The 14,318-nt window shown below is 32.9% G+C and overlaps 1 protein-coding gene across 1 annotated transcript in view; it reads left to right on the top strand.

Moving 5' to 3' along the window:
* Nucleotides 1-3,555: 3,555 nt before the first annotated feature.
* Faah2 (fatty acid amide hydrolase 2) overlaps nt 3,556-14,318 on the top strand; it is a 114,884-nt gene continuing 104,121 nt past the window's right edge. The window contains 2 exon segments of the mRNA XM_046449680.2: nt 3,556-3,801; nt 12,515-12,651. Of these exon segments, the coding sequence (XP_046305636.2) occupies nt 3,776-3,801; nt 12,515-12,651 (163 nt within the window). The 5' untranslated portion in view covers nt 3,556-3,775.

The raw sequence follows: 14,318 nt of genomic DNA, 5'->3' as shown, positions 1-14,318 counted from the left end.
TGAAAAAAATAATTTCTAATATATTGTTACTTTTATGAAAAAATCTTTGGTCTATCTCTATTTAGTATCTATCTTTCATAGATATACCTATGTCTCTGAAAAGATGCACAAAGACTGATAACATTAGTTGTTAAAGGAGAGTGTCAGGATTCAGAAGTATAAGGGAACTTTTTCATTGTATAGCTTAAAATTTTATTTATAAGCAATACATAACAATTGTACACATTTGTTGTGCATAGTGTGAGGGCAGAGAGGAATGGGAAGAATTTGGCAATAGGTACAAAGGTTAGGATGCTGGTGTTCAATTACTTAGAGTAAATTATATAATGAATAATGTGTCCTATGAAATTTTATTTTTAGATTGTTGGACCATTGTGCTCATGCTACCAACTTATATTAAATATAATTAGTAACCAATGAGGAAAATTTGAAAATTAGTTTTCACTTTTTATGTAACTAATAAAAATATCAGTGATCTCTCCTTTAGTCTGACCATACAAGGGGATATGTTGTACCTATCAATAAGCATGAAGTAGATCTAAAGGAGCTGATATATAAATAGTTCTTGAAATATATCAACTGGTAAAAAAAATAAGGGCTAGAACAATTAGTATACTATAATTAATCTTGTGGAGGGAGGAGAAAAAAGCTACAGAGAAAGGAAGGAAAGGAGGAAGGAAAAGAGAGAGAAAGAGGAGAGGAGAGAAAGATGTTTTTACTTTTCATTTGTATTTTAGGGAATGAATTTTCTAATCACGCACACCATCTTCATTTCTCTATGGCAGCATGCTTTATTGAATCAAGCAAGCATATATATCCTGGCTCAGCCTTGTGATCTCTGTGAAGATCACATGTCTCTGTGAAGATTTCTGTTCACTTAACCTATTCATGTTAAAACACTGAAGTAACTAGGAAAAGAAGGAACTTATCTTAACATGATAAAGAATATGAGAAACCCAAGGACAACATCATAACCAAGGGGAAAAAAGCATTTCTTCAAAAATCAGGAATAAGATAAGGATGTGTACTCTCACCACTCTATTCAATAGAGTACTTGAAGCACTTAACTTCATTGAGCTTCAGTGGCTTTAGCTATAAAATGGGGATAACATGACATGTGTTACTAGGAGGATTTAATTACATAATGAATGTAAAGTTCTTGGCATTTAAAGTATTTAAATGACAATTATTGTTGTGTTATATCCTTTAATATATGCTTGGTTTATTGATTTTTTTTCTACTTGCTATGGACTCAATTAGGGCAGTTGTTGAAACTTTTTTTCCCACATCTTCTCCAGCATTTATTATGGTTTGTATTCATCTTTTAAATTTTATTTGTTCTTTTTAGATATACATGACAATAGGGTATATTTTGACTTATTTATACATACATGGAGTATATCTTATTCTAATTAGGATCCAAGTCTTGTGGTTGTACATGATGTGGCGATTCATTGTGGTCGATTCATACATGTTCAAAGGAAAGTGTGTCAGATTTTGAAAACCTATTGGGTGGCATTCATTGGTGAGGTGGCCAGGTTCTAGACCTCAGTGTGAAAACTCAGCCCCTTAACTCCAGAGCTACCAGAGTAGAGGTTCAATTTGTGGTGGATTAAATTACCATTTATGCATGCTTTTAAACAAATATTTACTGAGAACCCAGTAGGTGTTTCTAAAGGATAGGTAAGAATTAGTCTAGAAAAAAGGTGCGTATAATATTTTCTTATAATTTTTTCAATCTTCCTTGAATCTATAATTGTATCTTCTTTTTAATTCTCAGTATTAAGCCATTATTGTGTGTGTACTCTCCTCATTCTCCATAATGCTTCTTATGGTTTATCTGTTTTATGGGTATTTGTAAGTTGTTTTTACTTATGTTTTCACCCTGTTGTTTTTACTATTGCTATTAGTTCTTTGTCTTTAAACTTTGTTTTGTTTCTCTATAATTTTTTATTTACTTTGTTTTTACATTATTTTAAGTTGAATATTTTATATATTGTATTAATTTTATACTTTTATAAATAAAATCATATTATTTGTAATTATGCATGTATGAATATATCACAATGCATTCCAATTTTATATATATAATATATATTATATACACATAAAATATATAAAATGAACCAGTTAAAAATAAATAAATAAATAGATGGAAGACCAACAGAGTAGAGGAAGATGACCAGGGACAGGAAGGAGAAAGGATAGGAAGGGGAATATTAATGGGGATTGAAATGTAATATACTTTTAAGAATATGTCGAAATGAACCATACTGTTACATAAACTTCAAAACATTAAAAATGCATATTAAATGGCTTTAGCTATATCTCATAGAGTTTGATGAGAGATGTCACTATTGTCAGTCTCTGGATAATTTGCAACTTTAATTTTGTTTATCTCTTAGGGCCATACATTATATAGAGGAGTGTTTTTGAAATAGTTATGGTTTAAAAAAATCATCTTTCTCTATTTAGTTCTAGTATTACTAGATTATGATAATTTACCTAATTGACTTAAACTGTTTCTGAAACATTTGGTGATTTTAAGTTTTGTTTATGAATAAGTGCATGATCATTTTATGTTAATGATTTGGGGATACAGAGATCTTCATTTTTGATAGAATAAAATTTTTTCTCTGTATGTTTTTGAGCATGTTGGTTGTACTATTAAGTTCCCACCTATATCTTTGTTTATAATGACTGTCAATTTCTGAGAAAGCTGTATTATCTCTTACTATTCTTATATTTCTGCCAAGTTCCTTTTGTATTCCCTTTTAAGTTTATACTCTATATATTTGCCAGATTTTTTAATACAGAAAAGAATATGACTGTTGTAGCACCATCATGAACTTTTAATTTCATGTTTAATTTTGAAATGTGCTTAATATGATATTACTGGTGCCCATCCCTGGTGTTTTTTTTTTTCTTCTTGTATTTACCTAGTATGTATTTGACTAGCTTTCTGTTGTTTTAAAGATTTCATTGTCTCTTTGCTCCAGGTGAACCTCTTATAAATAATGTATTACTGAGCTTTTGTTTTTTAAACTAAAATTAATTATTTAATGGTTTTTCGCTCTAACGGGTAAATTCATTCATTCACACTTAGTATGATACAATTGTTTTATTCCACTTCATACTATGTTTATTATACTTTCCCTTTCCTTACTTTTTCAGTCTTAAACAAATTTATTTTCATTTACTTTGTATTGTGGGATTATACATTTCTTTGTAATTTCCTAATACATATTGCTTCATGTCTAAGAAGTATCATTAGAACCACAATTGCATATTATAATTAAATAATAAACTTATAGCACCTTCATAGAATGTGTTACTTTCCTTTTCCCTACTCATGTGCCTCACCTAAAACCCTACATGCAGTGTTGCCGAATTTAGCAAATAAAAATACAATACACTCAACTAAATTTAAGATAAAAACATATATTTTAGTATAATTATTCCCATGCAATAATTGAGGTTTACTTATGCTAAACATTATTTACTATTCCTCTAAACTTCAAATATAACTTAGCATTCTGTGTTTTATCTGGAAACTCTACCTTGGTATGGTATAATGTCTCTGCTCTCCAACTCATGAGTTTTACAGAGATGTGTAGTGTTAAGTTTCAGGGCATTAGTGAACTTTCAATAAGTACTTGTTGAATGGATGAATTTTTAAATAAGCAAATGCTAGCTAACTAAATTTTTGTATTTTCAGGTGAAGTGTATAGATGTTGTTCAAGCTCATATCAACAGAATCAAGGATGTGAACCCAATGATTAATGGAATTGTAAAGTACAGGTGAGCATTTTCACTCAATAATGGAGTCATTCATGATGGTTCTTGTTCTACTTCTGTGGCCATGCTACCTTAACAAGTTTCTTGGACTTGTCTTCCTCTGTGACCTTCCTTTGATTTTTCACTAAAATCTTCTTCTGATTCAGCACTTTCAGACCTTTATTCAGCTTTTATGTTGGTGTTTGCCACTATGCCTCATTCCCTAGCATATAGACTAGATCCTTGATGGCAAGGACTAAATTTCATTAGTTTTTTTGCATATCCATCATCCAGAACAAGATCTGAAACTAGTTAGACATAATTACATGCTTATTGAATTAATATCTGGTAGTGGTTTTAATAGAAGAAATTCACCCATCACCTCACATACAAACTTTTCAGTGTCAATTTAATATATTAGATATTATTTTCTACTGTATTGTTATACCTGTTTACTTGGCACTAAAACTGACTTTCAGGGAAGTTTAGTGACTAAAATACAGATCCAAGAAATAGTAGACAGAAATATGGACTGTAATTCTGCTAGCTTATAGCTTTCTTTTTTCTAATGGGGATTGAACTCCAAACCTCACATGCTAGACAGGTACTCTAACACTGAGCTACATGTCCAGTTCCTCTACTTTTAGTTGACTAATGAAACACTATCTATCACTGTATTACTATCTTGCTAAACCCGTTCTTCCATGAGTCACACAAACAAGACATCTGGGTGTAACCCTAGACTCCATCTCCTTCCTTCCTTCCTTCCTTCCTTCCTTCCTTCCTTCCTTCCTTCCTTCCTTCCTTTCTTTCTCAAATTTATCTTCTAACTCCAATTACTCAAATTTTGCTGTATCTCATTCATTACTTCATATCATTCTATCCTTCTCTGTTCCTTCATGTCCTAATCTTCTTGCCACTCTTTCACTTCCTCTGACTCATTTTGCTCTCTCTCATCCCCATAACTTTACGTATGCTGTTTCTCCTTCTTATAAAACCTTTTATCCCCCTGATGTTCAGGTTTTAGGACTCAGCTTAAGTTTCTGTTTCATTTTATCTAATAATCTCAGCTGGTACATGATGTATACCTCTGAGCTCCCAGAACCCATTGTGCTCTTTGTGATTCTTGTATCTTTCAGAATCCAGAAATTGTCCTATGTTAACAAAGAAATTAATGAAGGGAATTGTTGAAATAGGTGGTTAAAGATTGGAAAATCCACAAATGTAACAGTGGTGTAATGCAGAGACAATAACTTAAGGAAACAGCTACGTCCCTTGGTCTGATGGAACATACGGAGATTGGGATAATCAGAACCTAGAAGCTCAAAGGAAGTTACTTTAGAACTGGGATATCTGTGAAAAGGGTACTGCCTGGCAGTTGCTGATGCATCAGAAACTTAGAGAAAAGTCTTTGCCCAACTGTAGTTAATATTTTCAGGAGCAATTGATATTTCTGAAGGGGTGTGTTAAGATTGGTTCTATAGTGTTGAAAGACCTAGGAAGCTAGAACTAACTATTGTTGCCTAGAAGAAAATACAGTGTTGTGAGGTACAGCAAGCAAGCTGGAAGGAGTAAATCCCTTCACCTCTTTCTTTCATTCACTCTGTAACACTCTGTATTTGAAGGATCTAACAGGGCACTGAAATGCAAAGGAAAATTTAACTTTCAGAGTTCCATCTTACAGTGAGATATAGAACACCTGGTTTGGAGTTGAGAGACCATTTCAACACTGTATTATCATTGGGTTCTTGTTTGTCTTACCACCAGACTGTGAGCTCCTCAATGATAAGGACCATCTCTTATTTATCTTGGTATCTTCAGTGTTTAACATATGATCTGATATGTAGTATTTATTCAATAGAAGACTAAATAATGTGTCTGTTCTCAGACTGCGTTTTCTTTTGAATCCAAAATGCAGCTTCCTCTTATGCTCTGCTAACCCATTTGCTTTCAAAGACTTCCTCAGTTATGATTTATAGTTAATTATTTCTCTTTCTTGTCTGGAAAGTTACAGATTTGCTACTAATTTTAGGCTTGCATCCTTACATCTGTGCTAATGAATTCATATATACATATGTGTGTGTGTGTGTGTGTGTGTGTGTGTGTAAACTTTGAATGAAATGGGAAATAGTCAAGGCAAGCCTGCTGTTAGTCCTATAGTTCAAAGATGGCAAGACATAGAAGTACACACTTATAGAGTACTACATAGCTGGGATGGAATTCTTCCTCTGTTTAATTATCATGTGATCTTAGGCATTTTTCTGAACCTCTCTGAATTTTTGTTTCATTCTTTCTAAGTTGAAAATTAACATAGACTCTCAGGCTTATAATTTTCCAAAACAGTTTATTAAAATCCTAATACTTTTTTTTTCCTTTATCCCAAAAATATTTATTGAAACACTGTACTAGGTGTTGGAGGATGCAAAAAAAACAAAATATAGTCCCTGAGTTCCTTTACATCTCAGTCCAGTGGTTGAAACATAAAGCACTGTGTAATTAGGCATATAATAGGAAAAGAAGAGAGCAGTGTGGAAGCACAGAGAAGGTATATCTGTCCAGTACTGTACAGCTATCAGGGAAGGGTTTCTGGAGGAAGTAATGTAAAAACAGAATCCTGAGGAGTGAATATGAGTAAACCAGAAGGCAGCACTACACAGGTGAGGGGACTGTATAGCTTTCACCAAAGCCTGGGTCGAGAAACCTATTTGTATTTTTATCCCTTATCTTCTGCTCTATTTAGATTACTGGTTGAAGGTAGGATTTCAGGATATATAGATTTAAGGATTCATGATTGGGATGTCTGGTTTTAGCTTGTCTAAAACTATGGGGTGTCCTTGGTATCAGGGGTCAAGAACTACCTTTTGGAACTGTGCCCACGTATTAAGTTATCTAGTTCCATTTCTGTTTAAATCAAACTTCTCTTAGCAGTCTTTGATTTTGTTTGATTATATGTGGCTCAGGTTTGAGCAGCATTAATGAAGGTGCATTCAAGACCTTAGTAAAGTGCATATAATTAAGCTATTAGGTCTTCCTCAGCCTTGGGAAGATACAGCTGGGGAGTCTGAATGCTCTGTTCTCACTTGGTTAGAAAACTCTTGATGTTAGAGTGTTCCAAGAACCTGTATTTCTGTCAACAAGGAATCTGTCAGTAAATGGTACTGATAGCATCAATACTAACAGAACATGTTGAAAGAAGTAGCTGTTGCAGTTCCTCTCATTGTTTTTTTTTTTTTTTTCTGATACAGGGACTTGTAGCCTACATCCTAAATTTTATGTTGCCAGTTCTATGAGCTCTGTACTTTGGGTAATTTAGCTGTGGATTTATCTGCTATAACACTAATTCTTTTATTTTCCTGACAGGGATATTTTAATTGTCAGAAAAACTTGATGATATTATAAATGATAATGGTAATAGCTACTATTTATTAAATATCTCCTATGTGTTAAATGCTATGTTTTCAGCTTTATTTCATTTTAATGACAGAGCATCTATGTTCTATTGATACAAGAGTGTTATAGTTGGATAAACTGAACTTTAGGAAGTTGTCAGTTGCAAAGCTGTGTAACAATCCCAGATCAGTCTTTCTCCAAATCCTGGATATGACCATCTGCCTATATTGCCTTTTGAATGGCTACATTATTTGAGTGGGTAGAATATAATATTTTCATATTAATAGCTTGCTGTACTTAACTGGCAGTCTCATTTTTCTACATAAACAAGCTGCTAAAATTTTTAGTCAATATTTACTTTTTCTGAACCCTTACTTTTGTTTTATACCTACATTCACTGAAATCTAGCTTCTATCTCTACAACTAAATTTAAAAATGCCCTATTAATTTTAACACTTTGGATGCTTTTCATTGTAAACAACAACAACAAAAATAACAGCTCAAAATGACTGAAAACGATAAAAAATATTATTACACAAAATAGGAAATGTTTTGATAGTTTAGATAAAGGATTGGTTCGTGACATAAAAAATGTCATCAATAGCCTAAGTGTTTAATTTTGTCTTGTACATCCTCACTTATCAACCTTATTCTCATGTCTCAAGAACAAAAATTGTGATCAGATGTCAATAGGTAGACAATTTCTGGAAAGATGAATAGCATCACTGTGATTGTATTAAACAAATACAAAATCATACTCTTTTCAAAAAAAAAATTAGTTGTAGATGGATACAATACCTTTATTTTATTTTATTTATTTTTATGTGGTGTTGAGGATTGAACCCAGTGCCTCACACATGCTAGGCCAGTGCCCTACTACTGAGCTACAACCCCAACCCCCAAAATCATACTCTTAAAGCTAGTGATTGGAGAATTTTCTCTAATGCACATGACAGTGAAAGAAAGGTAAGTGCCTGAAAAATTGAGGTTTTATTAGTACAGGAGAATAGTGGATCTTGGGGTAAGCAACCAACAATGTTTACAACACTTGACATTATGACTTTGCTTTTGCTTTGTGTTTAATTCTTTTTTTTCATGAATTATAATCATCTATAAAGGTGGGATTCATGGTGACATATTTGTAAGTGCACATAACATTTGATCAGTTTCCTTCCCTAGTACCTCCCATTCTCTGCCCCCCTGATCCCATTCCTTTACTCTAATGGTCTCTCTTCTAATTTTTAAATTTGTATATAATAATTATATATAAAATGGTATTCATTGTGATATATTAATGTGAGGATATAGCATAATATGGCCATGCCCTGCCACTATGATGTTTATACCTTGGAGCTAGCCAACCATAGACTGAACCCTTTGAAACCAAAATAAATCTTTTCTCCTAGAAGTTGTACTTATCAGGCATTTTCATGACCTTGATGGAGCAATGACTTAACATCAGCATATACACTTTGCAGTGATAAATCCTCCATCTTAGGGAAGTTTCAAGAGCACTTTGTATAAAATGTTTTTTCAAGAGAAATACTGTATTATTAAACAAAGGATGGGTACATTTATCCATTTTTACACATTCTTGTCTTTGCTACCTTATTGGGAAATGTATTCCAAAAGGATTTTATTGATGGGAATTGTAAATAAAGTTGGAGATCAAACACTAATAATGTATTTAGATGGCAAGATTAAGAGATTATCATAAAAATTACCAAATTGCATGCCTAGAAGTTTCTGCCTAATTCTCATGTTGCTTCTACCTATTCCTACCACACACAAGTTCAAAACTGGCTTGAACTCTTTCAGTGATGGGGAACTCATTGACCTCTATTTCACTCTTGTAGAGTTTGAATGTAGCTGGAATCTCTTTTGCTATGGCTTTGACCCATTGGACTCAGTTACCATGTGGACTAATTCTGTTCACTTTTCTGCATGATAATCTTTCAGGTATTGTGAAGATAAAAATTGTCAAAAACCCACCTGGGTCTTTTTTAATGTTTTTTATTAGTCCATTATAGTTATACATAATAGTTGAGTTCATTTTGACAAAATCATACATGCATGGAATTTCACTTACTCTGTTTCAGTCCCAGGTGCCCACAACTTTTTCTCTCTAAATCCCTCCTCCTGTTCTCCTTCCTCTACTCTATTGGTCCTCCTTTTACTCATTTATTTATTTATTCTTGACTGGTGCTTTATACACACACACACACACACACACACACACACACACACACACATATATATATATATATATACATGTATACATGTATATATGTATATATGTATATATAAATATATGTATATATTTATACATGCACACAGTGTGATTTTGTTATTCATTACACATTTCCTCCTCTTTTCTGTCCCTCCTTCCTCCCTCTTGATTTCCTTTTTCTTCTCCACTGATCTTCCCAATATCTTTATGATATCTGATGTGCTCCCTTTTTCCTTATTTTTCTGTAGCATCCACATATGAGATAAAACATTCTACCCTTAATTTTCTGAATGACTTATTTCACTTAACATGATGTACTCCGGCTCTATTAATTTAACAGCAAATGCCATAATTTCATTCATTTTCATGGCTAAGTAAAACTTTATTATATATGCATATATACATATATATGTGTGTGTATATCACATTTTATTAATCTATTCATTTATGATGGGCATCAGGACTGATACCATAATTTGGCTATTGTGAATGGTGCTTTTATAAACATTGATGTGGCCATATTACTATTTATGTTGATTTTAGTTCTTTTGGATAAGTACTAAGGAGAGTCATACCTGGGTAATATAGTGGTTCCATTTCTAGGTTTTTGATGAATCTCCATATTACTTTCCTGAGTGGGGTTGTACTAATTTGCAGTCCCACCAAGAATGTTTGAGTGTACCTTTTTCCCCCTCATTCTTGCTGGCATTTATTATTAGTAGTAACCTTGATAATTGCCATTCTGAATGGAGTGAGATGAAATGTCAGTGTGTTTTTGATTTGCATTTCCCTGATGGTTAGAGATGTTAAACTTTTTGTATATTTGATATATTTGTTGGCCATTTGTGTTTCTTGTTTTGGGAATATCTGTTTAGTTCTTTTGCCCATTTTTGATTGAGTTATTTTTTATGATAAGCTTTTTGAGTTCTTTATATATTCTGAATATTAATCCCATGTCAGAGGAGCAGCTGGTAAATATTTTCTCCCATTCTATAGGCTCTGTCTCTTCATTCTCTTAATCATTTTCTTTGCTGTACCAAAGCTTTTTAATTTGATGTTCCAATTATTGATTCTTGGTTTTATTTTTGAGTTTTGGGAGACTTTATAAGGAAGTCAGTGCCTTTGCCAATATGATGGAGTTTTGATTCTATGTTTTATTCTAGCAGTTGCAGTGTCTGGCCTAATTCCTAGGTCTTTGATCCACTTTGATTTGACTTTTGTGCAGGGGGAATTATAGGGACCTAGTTTCATTTTTCTTCATATGGATATCTAATATTCCTAGCACAATTGTTTAAAAGGCTGTCTTTTCTCCAACATATTTTTGACACCTTAATTTAGTATTGGATGCCTGCATCTATGTGGGTTTGTCTCTGGATCTTTTATTGTACTCTGTTCATCTTCGTGTCTATTGTAATGACAATCCCATGCTATTTTTGTTACTATAGTTTTGTATGGTAATTTCAGACAAGGTATTGTGATGCCTCCAGCATCACTCTTATTGCTCAGGATTATTGACTATTCTGTGTATTTTATTCTTCCCAGTGAAATTTAGGACTTTTTTGTAGTTATGTGAAGAATATCTTTGGTGTTTTGATGGAGACTGCATTGAATCCGTATATTGCTTTGCATATTGTTTTAGTCAGCTATTTCGCTGCAGTGACTAAAAAATCTGACCAAAACAATTTTAGGGAAGGAAAAGTTTATTTGGAGGCTCATGGTTTCAAAGATCTCAATTCATAGATGGTAGGCTCCATTCCTTGGGGCTCAAGGAGAGGCAGAACAACATGGAAGAAGAGTGTGTCAGAATGAAGAAACTCATATGGTGGTTAGGAAGCACAGAGAGAGAGAGTCTCCACTTGTCACATACAAGTATATACCCCAAAGCCATGTCCCAGTTCTCACCTCCAACAGCTATAACCTCTCACTTCAATTCCACTCAGTTAATCCATATCAGGGGATTAATTCACTGATTGGGCTAAAACTCTCAAAACCCAATTATTTCTCCTCTGAACCTTCTTGCATTGAACTTTTGAGGGACACCTCACATCCAAACCATAGTAGTCATTTAAACTATATTAATTTTGCCTACACAAGAACATGGGGGCTCTTCTCCTAAGATCTTTGATTAATTCCTTCAGTTTTATGTAGTTTTAATTGTATAGATTTTTCATCTCCTTGGTTAGATTTATTACTAAGTATTATTTGAGGCAATTGTGAATGGGATAATTTTCCTGATTTCTTTCTCAGCATATTTGTTAGTGGAGTATAGAAAAACTGTTGATTTACGTATATTGATATTATATCCTGCTGCTTGTCTGAATTTTCTTATCAGCTGTAGAAGTCTTCTGGTAAAATCTTCTGGCATAAGCAAACAGAGAATATTTGACTTATTTTCTTATTTATATACCTTTAATTTTCTTTAAATATTTTACATTCACATGAAATGCTATTTAGACAATTTTTAAATTCCTCTTTTGAAGAGTTAGTAGTTGAAACATTGAGAAGTTCCATTGTAATTACATACTTTGGTGTTCATATTAGTACATACATTCAAATTGTGTTCTTTTGGACATATTGATTTATTATATTTCCTTCTGCTGTGAATTGTATATATTCTAGAAAATTTGTAAAACTCAAGAACTCACCCATAATCTTTGCACCAAAGGAGTTGTTATTCACTTTTAATGTTTTATTTTGCTTATATATATGTACATTTTTCATGTGTTTGAGATTTTGTTAAAAATATCACGCTGTGATCTCTTTTCATTTAAATTCAGTCATATTGCATAATGAGAATTTCCAGAGTAATGAAACTTTCAAGCAACTGTGCAGTTGTCTATAATGGATATCTATCATAATTTGTTTGATGACAGGTTTCTTAATTTTTAATAAAAATAATGTTGTACAAATCAGCTTTGCACAGTGATTCTTGAAAGTATGTTAGATCACTGTTCTTATGATGGATTCTTAAAAGGAGAATCACTGGATTAAATGCTCACTTTGTAAGTCTTTTGGCAAGTATGTTAGTTATATTATGTTTATATCTGCTCTTTTAATAAAATTGGGTACTTGTTTAATTTATGTAGTTTGCATTTGTGCTGTTTAATTTCTTACTAGATTTGAGGCAGCCAAAAAGGAGGCTCATGCTGTTGATCAAAGGCTTTCAGAGAAACTGGAAGATGAATCTACCCCGGAAAAGAAATGGCCCTTCCTTGGGGTTCCTTTGACAGTAAAGGAAGCTTTCCAACTACAAGGTATTATCCTTTGTAATTTTTTTTTTTTACTACAAGAGTTAAACTCAGAAGTGGCATACATTTTCTGAACAGATAAAATGAAAATGACAACATCAAAGTGGAGGACTAAAATTTCTCTTCAGTTTTGAAATGAGATAAAATATTCACCAAATTCCAAAGGGAACTGAAATGGGTCATCCTATAATGGTCATCCTTATACCTATATGGCATAAGAGGCCACTGTGTTCAATACTAATTAGGACTCACAGCAGAGTGATGTTCTCCAGTATTATTGTATTGATTATATTGTATTGATTAAATGTAAGACTAATTTATTCTTAAAATCTACTTAGTGTAATATAAATATTAAAGTGAATATTATCTTTTTTTTCAGAATTTTGATCATATATTCATTTATTTTTAACATGACATTTTTATTGGTTATTTTTAGATCTATGTGACATTAGAATATACTATGACATAATTATAAAAGCATGGATCATAACTAGTACTACTTAATTTCCCAGTATTTCCCCATCCTCTCCTTTCCACACCTGGTTCCCTTCCTTTTACTTCACTGTTCTTTGTGTGATTTAGTGATAGGATTTTTAAAATTAATGTCTTGTGGATGTACCATCATGCTTTTAAAAAATATATGGGCCAAAGTAATAAATTATCAGGGGACCTTTGAACTGAATGTAAACAAAATAACAATGTAAAAAAAATATGGAATGAGCTAAAAGAGTATATAGAGGTAAATTTATGGCTTTGAGTATATTCGAGAAGAAAAAAATATTTCAAATAGATAAGTTTCCAACTTAGTGAACTATCAAATGAAAAACAAACTTAACCTAGAGTAAGAAGGAAAGAATGAGAAGTTTAGAGTGTAAATCAATGAGATAAAAACACTAAAACAGTAGGTAAAATCAATGAACTAAAATTTTGATTCTTTGGAATGATCAACAATTCTTTTTTTAAATTTATATATGACAGCGAATGCATTACAATTCTTATTAACCATATAGAGCACAATTTTTCATATTTCTGGTTGTATACACAGTTATATTCACACCAATTTCTGTTTTTAATACATGCACTTTGGATAATAATGATCATCACATTCCACCATCATTACTAACCCCATGCACCCTCCCATCCCCTCCAACCCCTGTGCCCTATTTGGAGTTAGTCCATTCTTCTAATGCTCCCTCCATTATCTTCTCCAAAGCTGTCCATTGACCTGCAAATGCCATCATTTTAACCTCTTTTATTGCTGACTAATAATGTGTATATATGCCACATATTTTTTATCCATTCGTCTACTGAAGGGCATCTAGGTTGGTTCAAAGGAAGGGCATCTAGGCTGGTTCCTGTCAAAGGAACCCCAAGGAAGGGCCATCTAGGTTGGTTATACAGTTTAGCTATTGTGAATTGTGCTGCTGTAAATATTGATGTGGATGTATCTCTGAGGTATGCTGTTTTTAAGTCCTTTGGGTATAGACCAAGGAGAGGGATAGCTGGGTCAAATGGTGGTTCCATTCCAAATTTTCCAAGAAATATCCATAGTGCTTTCCATATTGACTGCACCAATTTGCAGTCCCACCAGCAGTGTATGAGTGTACCTTTGCCCCACATCCTCGCCAACACTTGTTTGTCTTCATAATAGCTGCCATTCTGACTGCAGTGAG

This window comes from Marmota monax, unplaced genomic scaffold (assembly GCF_021218885.2).
Source record: "Marmota monax isolate L192 unplaced genomic scaffold, Marmota_monax_Labrador192_F-V1.1 WCK01_AAM20220418_F8-fsc00354, whole genome shotgun sequence".
Lineage (NCBI taxonomy): Eukaryota > Metazoa > Chordata > Mammalia > Rodentia > Sciuridae > Marmota > Marmota monax.
This window is presented reverse-complemented; position numbering and strand designations above follow the sequence as displayed.